The following is a 13,830-nucleotide window of genomic DNA, read 5'->3' on the forward strand; positions in this document are numbered from 1 at the left end:
ATGTTCTTCAACTGTTGCTTCTGGGGCTTCTCGGTAACAAAAATGCTCCCTCGCCTTGGCCCTGCCGTTTTTTGGCCCATCCCCTACTACCGACTGCGCGTCTGACTTGTTTATCTGGGCGCACCCAGTCATCTCGCTCGGCGACCCAAGCGACCACGTTTCCTTAAATCAGAGCCCCGTGGACTCTGCTCGGAACTACATTACCCAGCGGCCCCCGCGCCCTTCGCAGGAAGGACGTCTGCGCACTAAGATACTCAGTTCCAAGTTTGGAGCTTTTAGCTGCCAGCCCTGGCCCATCATGTAGCTGCAGCACAGCCTTCCCTAACGTTGCAACTGGGGGAAATATCACTTTCCAGTCTGTTTTGCAAGGTGTGCATTTCCATCTTGATTCCCTGAAAGTCCATCTACTGCATCGGTCAAGAGAAACTCCACTTGCATGAAGATTGCACGCCTGCAGCTTGCATCTTTGTTGCAAAACTAGCTACAGAAGAGAAGCAAGGCAAAGTCTTTTGTGCTCCCCTCCCCCATCAAAGGAAAGGGGAAAATGTCTCAGTCGAAAGGTAAGAGCCTGTTTGCATTACTTGCAAAAATGCAAAGGGTTGTGCATGCATTTATGAATGCATGGATGCAATTTTCGCCTGGCGATTGCATTTTTAAGTTTGAGGTTTTCCACAGCTCAGTTGCATTTCCTGTTTAGTATGTGTCTTTTTTTTGCAGACACAGAGAGTTCCTGTAAGGCAGGGCTTGCAGTTCAGCTGTGCATTGACGTTATTTGCATTCTTCTGCTAGGATTACTGAGCTCTTTTTGCCTTTTGCACAGTCAGGAGAGATAGAGCAGGTTGGTAGCGTCTAAATGTGCAGTGCTTTATATAATTGTAAAATTCTTCTGTGTGCACGCACATTATAAGTAATTTTATGTGCAACAGGAATTCAAACTTTTAAAAAGTCTGTAGGTGAAGATGAAAGGTAAAAGTTGAGTTAAACTAGTAGGAAATTAATGTAATCTTATATTCCTTTGGGAGTCAATCGTCGCGGTGCCAGTTTTTACAGAAATTTCTATTGATACCGCTTTGAGCATTAAGCAGCTTCTGATTTTTAAAGGAAGTAAAGGTGAAGTGTGAATAATAGCATGTTACAAAAAAACAGAGGAGAAGTCTTTCTCGTCTGAGATTTTGCACTGTACACCAATTGCTTATTGGCTCACAGTATTTAGAAGCAGCCGTGAGGACATAGATGTTTTAGGTCTCCCCACTTGAGAGATGCTTTGCATGTCAGGGGGAGATATGGGGAGAAAAACTGTACTTTTAAGCATTACCCCAACGTGGGGGGACCGCGCCGTTTCATTGAAAATCAATGAAATCTTTTAAGTGTGTAACTTCATCTATTTAGTCAGCTATAATAGGTCAGAAATTCAGGGTTCTGGTTGTTTTAATTTTTTCCTTTTCTTAATTTTTTTATGCAGTTATATTTTGCAGGCTTAGTCTTATACTTGGGGAGGGGATTTGAAAAACTCCTGACATGGCATCAGGGAGCTGAGGGGGTTGCTGGCAGGTGCCTCTACGATCCTAAGTCACTTGTTTCAGAACAAATCTTTCTTCACGGTAGAGAAAGCATATGCCATCTGAGAATGTGTGGAAGGAGGAGGTGAGCTAGGTAGAGGTGAGTGAGGGTAGGAGGGCCCCCACATGCATGGAGAGGACCTGGTGAAATGAAAGTATCTCGTAAGCTTTCTGCCATGTTTTTGGAGTTGTTGAACTGCTTTTTAATTCTACCTGATGGGGAATCCTATGTCTCAGACCAAGAAGGAAGTGTCTATGTTCATAAGAGTTCGAAGTAGGGTTGTGTTTTCCTTGACCATTAGGGGAGAATGGGAATCTCGAAGGCTCAGAGTGCTGAAGAACCTAGGAATTGGCATTATGAAGGGCAGATGCTCCTGAGAAGAAGGAAAACTTACAATCTCTGAAGTAGAGAAATAACAGCCTAGAATGGGCATTCCATGCTTTGGTATACTAAGGAGCTGGTATCTAGTTCCTTTGTATTTGGGATATACCCATTCATTCAGTTCAGTTAATGTGTGTATAAATGTGTATGTGTGTATGTGTATATATGTATTTGTGTGTATGTGATATCTATATCTTTATATATGTATTGCACATGATTTGGAGAAATACAAAATATTTAAAATATACTTGTTTCCTTCAAGGAATTTATCATTTAGAAAGAATGTATGCAAATCATTATACTACAAGATAATTGCATGGATAGTGAAAATAAATGGCTCATTTGGAGTTTAGAGATGGTCTTGATCTCTCTGGGAGATAGGAAGATTTCATGAAGAAGAAGATGGTATTATGGTGATCTTATCTTGGGACCTTAGGGTCCAAAGTAAATCAAGTTACTCTTCCCTTTTTTTTTTTTTTTTTTTTTTGACTCACTCTTAAGCTATCTCTCTCTCCTAGTAGAGCAAATTTCTGAGCTGGGAAACTAAAAGATACTAGCATGTCTTGGTTCCATTACGAGATTGTAGATTGGATACTGGTGTTTCTTCACGTCAGTTCCCAGTTAGCCACACGGGTTTTCTTTGTTGGGTCCGGGTGTGAATGTGAGGTTCCTGTCCGAAAAGAAAAAGATCGATAGCAGAAGTGGTGTAGGAGTGTTGGCCTGGACTTCTAAGTGTGGAATTGGCCTAATTCAGCTATGGTACTCTTCAGTGGCCAAGACATTTTTCGCAGTACCAAACTGCTTTGTAATCCTATCACCAAATGGAATGGGAGGCAAAAGTGAAAGGTGGACACAACCTCAGAGTATTGAAGAATTTAACAACATGTTCAATTCAAAGGACCCTTACGAACTTTCTAGATCACTATAATTCGGTTTCACAGACCTCTAATTTCAGGCACAGCAGAGGCAAAAGAATTATAGAGTCCCTGGGAGCTGGGAGAACTGGGTTGCCTCTTTCCAGCCTTACCAGCAGTAAGATTCCGAGAAAGACTTTCTTAAAAAGAAATTTTGTTTTCCACAGTTGTAACTTTAGGTGGTATGCTTTTCAGCTTGTTTATGTTAGCTGTCTGGGGTTGAGCTGACATTTTTCAAATATTAAAGTGGTAGAATGCCTTTTGAGGAAATCTGAAATGTAAGTGAACAGGAAGGCACCCAGAAAGTGCAGAAATTCCTGCACTTTACAGGAAGACAGGCTACAGGAAAAATGTGTCATCTACATTACCCGGGAGAGAGACGCTATTGTTACTAAGCCAGGATGATTTGAGGGAGGAAGGGAGAGAGGGAGGTCGGGAGGTCTGGCATCTCCCAGTTCACCTGAAAACACACAAAAAGTTTGACTGTGTTGGAAATGCCCTCTTTCTCACTTCTCCCTCTTTTCACCTCTTCCCAAAGTTGGTTGACCTTAGTTTACGACAGGAATGGGTAAATCCTGTTGTGAGAAATGCAGGTAAGGCATAACTGCAGGAGCATGTAGGAGTGTGGCAGGCGCTCCCATGGGTTCCTTGCTTCTGTAATTCATTCCACCCTGGGAAATGAAATGTGTAAATTTCTCATTCTGTGTAGATTCCTTTGTTAGGTTGTACCAGACTGACTGTCACGCTTAGCCTGTAATCTGAGCCAGTATGTTTTATAGCCTCGTCCATCTGAGGACCCAAAATCAGAATAAGTATGTTGGGTTTCTGAAGCTTGTTTTGTATTGGTGTGGCATCCCGCACTTCACAGCGCAGTACGTTCGCTGCAGGGGCTTTGAGGGGGGTCTCTTGATGGAAAAATATAACAATGGGGAAAAGGGATGAGATTTGTAACATTGGAACTACTTTCCACGTTTTTACTAACTGAAAGAATCTATAGGGACTACTTTTAAACCAGAAGAAAAAAGTACACACGTAATATCTGGTCCTGATAGATATATTTGAAAATAAAGAAGAGGAAAATATGAATCACTACTGATGATGGTATACATTTTGGCATCTATCTCTTTGAGCTTTTTTTGTCTTTTCTGCGTGTAGGTGTCTGAATAAAGCTACAATGTATATGAAACTAATTTCTACTTAGTTACCTTTTGTTTCACTTACCATAGACTGAGAAATATTTCCAAATCAATATATTTCTATGTTCATAATATTCAGTTCTATTTTATTTGTTTCAACAGAACCTTCATGTTTATTAACTTTTAGTATTACGAAGTCGCTGTGATAGTCACCCCCGTTGGTACGTTATTCTGTATATTATGGCCTCAGACTAAATTCCAGGTTCTAGGTATCAGATTCTTCCCCATTGTCATTTTCTGTTCCACCTTTTAAAAATAGCTTTCTAATTGTTATAAAAATGAGTATGCTCATTGAAAGAAATTTCAACCTAAAGAGAATGTCATAATAAGAAAGTAAAGATCACTCGGAGTCACACCGTCCAGGGCTAATTACTGTTAACATTTTGGTAAGCATCTCTTTGCATTTGTGCATCCATCCATCCATATTTACATACACACATATATGTGCTATTTTACACGCCCTATATGATACTCTGCAACTTAACTTTATACTCCTCCTTATATCTTGGATATCTTCTACATTTCCACACATATAGTTATACCATTCTTCCAAATAGTTGCTTATTTTAATATGTAAGAATGTAGCTATTTAATTAATCTCCAGTTTGGACTTTCACAGAGTTCCTTTTTTTTTTTTTTTTTTTGTATAGCTATAAACAAAATGCAACGAATACCATGAGCATACATCTATGTACATTTGCCCAATTATGTCTTTAAAATGAATTCCTAGAAATGGAACATGGACATATTGCCAAATTGCCCTCCAGAGAGCTAACACAGATTGTTATTCCCACCAGTGTTTGGGACTGTGCATTCTCTGATTTAAACATCACGGTACTTAATGCCAAATCAATTGCTCTCCAGAAAGGCTATGGCTTCTTTCATCCTATAGGTATCCTAATTTGAAAAAAAAAAAAAATCTTTGTCTATTTGACAACAGGTGTTAACACATTATGGTCAGTTGCGTTTCTTAGTAAAAAAAAAAAAGTTGAATTTCCTTTTTTTTGACATTTGTGTTTTATGTGTTTGAATTTTTTTCTCGTAAAATATATCTTGAGGTTTTAATTTGGGGATCATATTTTTTCCAGAGTTGGTCCAGAACATTCCAAAATTGCAAAACTTAGGTAACCACGGGTTGAGAGTTGGATTTTATGTGTCTCAATGATGTTGGGATGAGCACTGGGTGTTGCAAGGAAGTGATGAACCCCGGGAATCTACCCCCAAAACCAAGAGCACACTTTACACACTGTATGGTAGCCAACTTGACAATGAATTACATTAAAAACTATAAAGAGAACAAATAATTTAATATCTTGGTGAATTCCAATTTTAATTTTAACCTAAATTTAAGTAAACATCCCATATTTCAGAAATTTCTTTTGTTATACTTTCTATAACTATCCAGACCCGTACAAAAATGATAAGAAACATGTAATGACCTGATTAAAATTCCAGTCTGGGAAATAACTGGCTTCTGGACATTTCTGCATTTTCGGTTAATCTCTGCAGGCCAAAATAGCTTTTCTTTAGTTTCGTAAATAATTCTTACACAGCACCTGGCCATGTTCTCAGAACTGCTGCAGAATCATTACCTTTTTTTTGTTTTTTTAGCTTCGCGTGTAATCATGTGCATCATAAAAGGTGGTTTACTTTAGTTTATGAGATTTGCTAGAAGAAATAAGGCTGGGGTCAACTTGGAGGACCTCCCCAATTACATGTCAATCACAACATCTTCTTACCACAGCCTTCTCTAGTGAGCCTGCTTCGTTATGCACCCTGATATTCAGTGATCTAATTTAGAGCTACGAACGGAGTTTTTGGTCCAATCATCTCATTTTACAAATGACCAAGTTGAAGCTTTGTGACAAAATGATTTGACTGTAGACACAGCCAGAGGCGGGACTTGGCGTCTCTATTCTCTGTCCACAAGTCCTTTTCACTAAGCAACACCCAAGCACGAACTAGAGCAATCCACATTTATCAAGCATTTGTTCCTTCAGAATCTTTAGCATTTTGCACATTTCTTTTTTTGTTTTGCTTGTTTTGTGGGGAGCACGCTGGCAAGTGGAAGGAGGCTTTACAGTTCAAATAGCAGGGCTTCTTTTTCCAAACCCAAGGAATGGTGATCCATTGTTATGGTGGTGGCGCTTCTTACCAGTTCTCTGCCAGGGGATATTTGGCAAATACTCTCGTTTTAATTCCCAGTGCTTACACCATACGGCTCCAAGTTTTAACCACTGTCATTGTTATTTGCCTTCTGTGGGTGATCTCTGAAAGCCCCTGCTGGATAGCAAACATCTCTTCTTGTACCTCTTTCCATCTCCACCTCGTTTCGCACTATGCTTATAAATAGGAAGTGCTCAATAAATGTCTGACAGTTAAAGTATTCGTTGTCAGTGGGGATCTTTATAATTTCCCCCCACATTTCATAAAAGGCTTGGGGTAATTAAATTATAATGCAATTTTCATCCTGTGCTTCCTTGTTTGCATTCATATTTCCATTATGGCTTCGCTTCATGAATGCAAGAATAGCATTCTTAGCAACTCAGATGGCCGAAGAAGTGTCATTTCTCCTACCTATGTCCTCCAGACGGATTTAGAGGTTGCCTGATCCTTGGCAAACTTTTTCATTTAAAAATATGCGGAACTAAGATGCATTGTGTAAAGAATCCCGTGGGATAGGACTTGAGTGAATTCCCCATCCTGTGCTGGTGTCAGGAGCTGTTTGTAAATTACCTCAGCACTTGAGCCTCTGAAGGGTTGTCAGAGATCATCTGAAAGTTTTTAACAGCTGGCGCCCTATGAGGAGACAGGGAACTCTGCACGGACAACCCCCGAATGTGACAATTCCCCACCTCCTCCTAGCCCACTGCCGCTGTCGCTGCCGCCCCTGGGATTTGTTTTCTGCCCTGTGTCCTCATAGAGTCTGCCTTTCCTGAGCTGGTCTCTACAGCTTGATATGCAGCCGAATAACTCCTCTTTTTTCACTGAAGCGATAATTCAGGTTGCGATCGAGTCCCGTGACGTCTATCAAAGCATTGTAACTGAGCCAACGCAGTTCTGAGTTGAAGCATTAAATTGGCCCTTGCTGGATATATTGCCCATTGTCTGTTTAATATTCCAGTCTCTCTATCCCTCCTTAAATTGGATTGAGATCACCCTACACTTTTTTTTTTAAACAGATCATTAGCTGTAGGTCTAAATGCTGATCTCAACCCACACCCCAATACCCCATCACTTAAATTATGTGAGTTGGTTTTTATGTGTTATGCTTTTGAACTTCATATAAATCCTATGGGGATAGATGCTATTATTGTTAATTCACAAATGGGGAAAGCGATGCTCAGGTGAGTTAACTAACTTGTGGATGGCTGGATAATCAGTACACGGCAGAGGCAAGATGCAAAGCCAAGCCTGTCTGACCACAGGGCCCATGCTCATGACCAGGGTAATTGCAAACTATAGCTCTATCTATGTTTAAGTATAGCCTGTGAGATAAATTTTTTGCACATTAAATTTTTTTAAGTTTATTTATTTATTTATTTTGAGAGAGAGAGAGAGAAAGAGAGAGAGAGAGAGAGAGAGAGAGAGAGAGAGAGAGAGAGGAGAGTATAAGCTGGAGGAGGGGGGCAGAGAGAATGGGAGAAATGGGAGAGAGAAAATCCCAAGCAGATTCCGTGCATCATGGAGCCCGACATGGGGCTCAAACCCACAAACTGTGACATCATGACCTCAGCTGAAGCCAGATACTGAATCAACTGAGCCAACCAGGTGTCTCTGCACATTTTTAAAAAATTGGGAAAAACAACCTCAAAGAGTAATATTACATGATACGTGAAAATTATATAAAGTTCACAGTGTTTACAAATAAAGTTTTATTGAGACACAGTTATGCTCATGCATTTACATGTTTGTAGCTGCTTTCCCCCGCCCCACGATGGTAGAGTTGAATAGTAATGATGGAGATGTTATGTCCCACAAAGCCAAAAATAGTTACTATTTAGCTCTTTTCAAAAGAACGTTTGCTGACCTTGCCCTTTATGACTTTATTCAATCAAGTAATGGAATCTTTTCATGATGAGGCTTCCATATTACATTTCTCTTTGGCATTTCATTGGAAGTTGTTGACCTGGGCAACTACTCCGCCAGCAACCTCTGGGGCCCAGCCCACAGGAAATGTCTGAGTGGTGCTTCTCCTGGTTATGAGATTTGTAGGCCATTGCTCATTTCCGCCAAACTGAGCTACTAGTCTCCAGCAGCCCATCCTGGGGTCCTTTCCTTTCGGCTCTGCTCTTCCTGTTTGCTTTAGATTTCTTTTCTTTATTTTCCCTCCCATTGAGAAGCTGTTCATTCGTTCTTCCCCTGGTCCCTTCCTTCTCCTCTTCCTGATCTCACATTTTGTTTAGGAAGCAAATAAGGTAAAAACAATTCTCCCTACCATGGCTGCCTTGTTTTCTTGATTATTATCATGACCCAGCCTGGAAGGTCCATTTCGTTAGTATAGAGAGAAGCTGGAAGCCTGACTCCCTCCATAGTCAGATAACCTCCATCTTAGCCAGAGAGCTTTCTTTCCGTTTATCATTTCCTGCAAAGCCCAGAGCTGTTTTATCATATAAACTCCCCCAACCCCTGGGTGGACAGTTTTGTTTGGGGAATGAGTCTCCCTTGGCTTACAAAGTCACTTAAATTGGTGGGTATTTTGTGGGTAGGAAGGAAGGTCCTGGTAAATGTTCTGAAAATGAAGGGAGGGAAGAGATGGAGATGCACACAGAGTGGCTTCAGTAGGGTGAACCCAGATTTGTCCACCATATCTAGAATGAGGGGAGTCTAAGTCATGTCCAGGGAAGTTCTAGAATTCCTACCATCCTAGCATCCTACATCCTACATGGATGTGAATGACCTCATTCTCCTCTGACTAGGGCCTGGTGTGATGATGCCCCATTTTGTATATGAGCAAACTGAGGCCAGGGGACAAGGAGCTTGCCTTAGATGGCAGGTTTGACAGTGGCAGAGACGTAGCTTTATTTCATCGAGGTCTGTCTGACACCAGAATCCCAGCTCCTGGCCACTCCACTTGAGCTGTCACCCCGTGATAAATTTGTGAACCCATCACCCAGAAAACACATTGGTGGAAACATTTTGTTTGGGAAATTTTGCCCACTCTGAAAACGTGAGTGGATTCCATGGAAATCTGTATATATGAGGGCCAGGTATGGCGGTTAGGAGGGGCTGACCTGCGTCTATCTATACTGAGGTTCCTTGTAACGTGTCCCTTTAAGCCTCTGTAGATCATGGTCGATACCAAGTCTGACTCATTCTCAGTGTTAAGGTTGAATTCCAAGTACAAAGTACCCATTGAGCTGGTTGCAGCCAGCCTACTGATAGTTACTGGTCTGTACAGACAGGAAGTTAATGTTAACCATCAGTAATGAATATTGATTCCATTAGCTGTCTTATAGGCTGTAACGAAGAGATCCAAACTTTAGGTGTTTCCCTGCACCTCTAAGTTAAAAATTTTTTTTAACAGTAATGAGAACATGACCGGTTGGCACCATCCCTACATAGAGGCATACTATCACCCCTTTGTGGCTTAGTGATTTCCTGTATTCCTGGTTATTGCTGTGTAAATGTAACAAGTGTTATTTCCTTGAAACTGTGAGTGAACCTACATTTCCACTGCTTTCCTCTTGTACTGTATGGTGTGAAAGAAATTAGAATTCTCTCTTTTTGTGGTAGAGGAGGTAGCCAGGGGAGTGGGCGATGAATTTCCCTTCAACCAGTGAATTCTCCTTTTGCTTTTCTTCCTTCCAAAGCAGGAAAGTCACTCCTAGGCTTCAGTTGTTTCCCCAGGATCCCATGCGGAAGCCATGGGAATAGATGGTGTGGATGTTGAGTGACAAGCTGTTTCTTCCCTTCCTCGATTCTCCCTGCTCCAACCCCACATGGGACGAATGAGTTAGAGATAAGGGTAAGACGAATATCTGAAGAACCAGTGGGAACAGAATAGTCAAGAGTCTGGGAATTATTTTGTTGCGACTGTGCAGAAACGATCTCTCTGTGCTATTTGAAATCTTTCTAAGCATATTCTCCTGCTTTATTTACTCCTTCATGCTCCCCAAACTCTGTTGCCATTTGAAAAACATAATCCTGGAGACTCTGAGCACAACTAAAGAGAGAACTTGGATAAGGCGCTTGTCCAGATTAATCCAACCAATAAATTTTGGATCGATGGTACCATCTGAGACATTGTGCCAGGTGGGACTAGACAGAAATGCATCTCACTCTGCTCTGCTAACTAGCCATGAGCCTTGAAAAATCTACTTACTGTCTAATTTCAGCTTCCTTACCAGCTAAATGGAGAGGCTGACACTCATTCTCAGAATTGTTATGAAAATTAAACAAGGCAATGTACATCATGTGTTTTGGCTAGTGCGTGGCATTCAATTATCCAGCAAACATTTATTGAGTACACTGCTGGGTTTGAGGCATTTTGCTATAGCAAGCTCACTATGAACATAAATTTGTTCCCCTCTTCCTTTCTCTCTAGCTCTCAGAAGCTTATAGTCTAGTAGGAGGTAAGACACACACAGAAATGTATAGAATGGAACCTAGGATTCTAGAGTGTGGGTCGGGAGGTCTTAGGGATGAGAGGGAGAGCAGGGAAATATTTACAGTGCATGGGCAGTTGTCGACGTGAGTTTCAGAGTTGATGAGGAAATTGTGCCCTAGATCCAAAGCTGGGATGGAGAAAGGATCTTGACTTTAAGGATCCAGGGGCACCAGTAGAAGGTTCTATAGGCAAAACAGTTCCTTAGAATAAAAAAGAGAAGACGCCCTAGCAAAATCTCTGAAGCTTAAAAGACCTCACTTGTATTTTCTAAGAACTTCCTTTTTCTTACCAAGCGATATGCTGTCGTTATTACTTATGATCACAATACATTCATACATGGAGTATACCGTGTATACTCATACTTTTAGGTTTTTTTCCCCTTTGGGTTGTGGAAATTCCAGGAAATCCAGAGGTTAATAGTTAAACAAGTATATCATGCACCTGGGTTTATAGGCACACTGTAATTATATAAGCAAGCTGTTGGTTCAATAATCAACATCTAGCGAAGTCAGGGAATATTTTCCAGAGCATGGCCACAGCTGTAATTTTCATTTTTTATAACCTGCCAACCTGCCTTTTCCATTTCTTAGTGCTTTCCCTTTTTCTAGAATCATCAGCAGTCAAAGAGGAGGAAAACTGTTGAATGTGTTTCTGAATTTCCTCGCTCTTGCATGACATTGGATACTGGCAAGGGAGTTCATAAATTATATGTGTGTGTATTTTTAATTTCAGAAACAATCCATTTAAAGTATAAATATATTGAAATAATTGCTAGGTTAAAGTCACGTGTCTTTCATTATATTGGTTTAAAAAACCTATGACCGATAGCTCTAGAGCCCATGGCAGGCTGCTTAGTGTAACCAGTGCTTAGTTACTTTCTTTTTCCTCCATGACTTTACTCAAGTCAGGGTCAGTAGAGTGGGTGAGGTGAGTGGACTGACTACACGGCACCATTTGCCTCACCTTGCCGTGTGGTTAAAGAGCACGTCTGACCCAGCCAGGTGATTGGACTGCCAGCTCTATCATCCCATTTGACGGCTGGCCAAGTCTGCCAAGTCTTTGTGCTTGGGCTTTGTTCCTGAGCAAGCCTCCACTGTTCTAGGTAAAGTAGGGAAAAAAATGCAGATTTAATTCTGGAATTGATTTAAAAATGCACTGGAGAGCTCTTGATCCACTAGTGTTAGAATAACTTTTCCCTTTCCCAAATTTCAGTTTTGTTTTGTGGTGCGATCTACAGACAAGTGAGTCAATGTTGGTTGGGAAGGGGGTGGGGGATGGGTGAGAGGGCTGAGGGTGCAGAGGACCATATATTTTTTGGTTGAATCTGACAAACATTATTGGACAATTAGATTATCTGCAAGGTGCTGGACGAATACAAAGATGAATAGAATTCCATCACTCCCTTCAAGACGCACACAGTTTGGTGGGATCTATTCATTCCCTAGAACTACCAGAACAATAAAAACAAATTGAGTGGCTTACACAATAGGAATTTATTGTCTCACAGCCAGAAGTCTGAGGTCAAGGTGGTGGCAGGATTGTTCCTTCTGGGGGCTGGGAGGGAGAATCTGGTTCACACTCTTCTCCCAGCTTCTGGTGATTGGCTCAGTCTGTGACCTTGCTTGTAGATTCGTAGACTTGCCATCCAGAACTATGCCTTCATGCTTACGTGGTATTCTCCCTGTGTGTGTGCCTGTGTCTAAGTCTCCCCCAGCCCACCTTTCTAAAGTTTTTATTTATTTATTTTTGAGGGAGAGACAGAGAGAGCAGGGGAGGGCAGAGAGAGAGGGACAGAGAGAGAATCCCGAGCAGGCTCTGCACCGTCAGCATGGAGCCCAATGCGGGCTTTGAACCCACAAACTGTGAGATCCTGACCTGAGCCAAAACCAAGAGCCAGACGTTTACCTGACAGAGCCATCCAGCTGCCCCTAAGTTTCCCCTTTTTAGGAGGACTCTGGTCATATTGGATGAAGGACCCACCTTAATCTCATGTGACCTCATCTTAACTAAGGATATATGCAATGACCCTATTTCCAAGTTAAGGTTGTATTATGAGGAACCATGGGTTAAGACTTCAGCATAGTAATTTGTGGGGGGCCCACAGTTCAACCCGTAACCCATAACTTGGGAAGATAAACATGATGCACCTTGATGCTACTCCATGTGATCAGCACGTGAATTTTGGTTCAAGCTGCAACTGGAACACTAGGGAAGGTGAAGGGTATAATGTGACCTCGGGAGATGAAGAAAGCAGTCGGTAGGGAAAGGACCTTAAATTGGTACAATGGAACTTTCAGTGTGGTTCTTCTCAGGAAAATAAGCGAGTGAAACAAGAGGCTTGCCATCTGGTCCATGAGCAGACTACCTGCTCTTCCTCCTGACTTTCTATTGTTAATGACAAACTGGCTGCTTCTAAATTGGGGGGTGTTAAATTGGAAAACATGGGTGTGCGCATGCGCACACACACACACACATGCTGTTGCTGTATTCATTCCCAAAACTTAACTCATGTTTAGAGGATATGAGATCTACTAAACACTTTTGGTGGCTGTCACGGGCAGCTTTCATGGGCAGATACATACAGAGATGGGGTTTGGAGGTCAGGGGGAAGAGGACATCCTTCCCTTTGTAACAAATGGCTCTAGTCCTCATGGAATAAAGCTTAAGAGGGAATGAGAGCGAGTAAGAACCAAGGACCTGTAGCCAGGCAAAGCTTATTTTTAGAAAAGGCTTGTAAACCTTTAAACAACCACCACAAAAAGTACTACTCGAGGGTTACTGAGCCCTTAAATATTGATTGTTTACAAAAGGTGTTTTCAGCTCTCTGTATACTTATTAGAGTTAATAGTTTTATTTTCTTAATGTGGTCAGAGTATGTTTAGCCTGAAATCCTGCATAAAAATGTCAGGATCAGCTTGGATGAGAGGGGACAGTGTGGGACGAAATTGTCAGGGGAGGTTGTGTGAGGTGGTCGGGGGTAAGGTCAGTGGGTGGGAACTTTCCTGGCTTAGAACAGAAGTCCATTATCTGTCACATTGCCCTGCCAGGGTGTTGATGGAGGCTTGCTTCACATATGGGGGGAGGCAAACAGACACCCCAGAAAAGAGCCCCAGGAAGGGAAGGCGTTCCTTACAGCCAGGTGGATGGCCCTGGGACAGGCGATCCAAAG

General features: G+C 41.7%; 1 protein-coding gene across 1 annotated transcript in view; it reads left to right on the plus strand.

Moving 5' to 3' along the window:
* The first annotated feature begins 293 nt into the window (after positions 1 to 293).
* MAP2K6 (mitogen-activated protein kinase kinase 6) overlaps positions 294 to 13,830 on the plus strand; it is a 111,014-nt gene continuing 97,477 nt past the window's right edge. Inside the window, exon 1 of the mRNA XM_029928786.1 lies at positions 294 to 560. Within this exon, the coding sequence (XP_029784646.1) occupies positions 545 to 560 (16 nt within the window). The 5' untranslated portion in view covers positions 294 to 544. The remainder of the gene's footprint in view (positions 561 to 13,830) is intronic.

The sequence above is a fragment of the Suricata suricatta genome, chromosome 17 (assembly GCF_006229205.1).
Source record: "Suricata suricatta isolate VVHF042 chromosome 17, meerkat_22Aug2017_6uvM2_HiC, whole genome shotgun sequence".
NCBI classification, from domain to species: Eukaryota; Metazoa; Chordata; class Mammalia; order Carnivora; family Herpestidae; genus Suricata; species Suricata suricatta.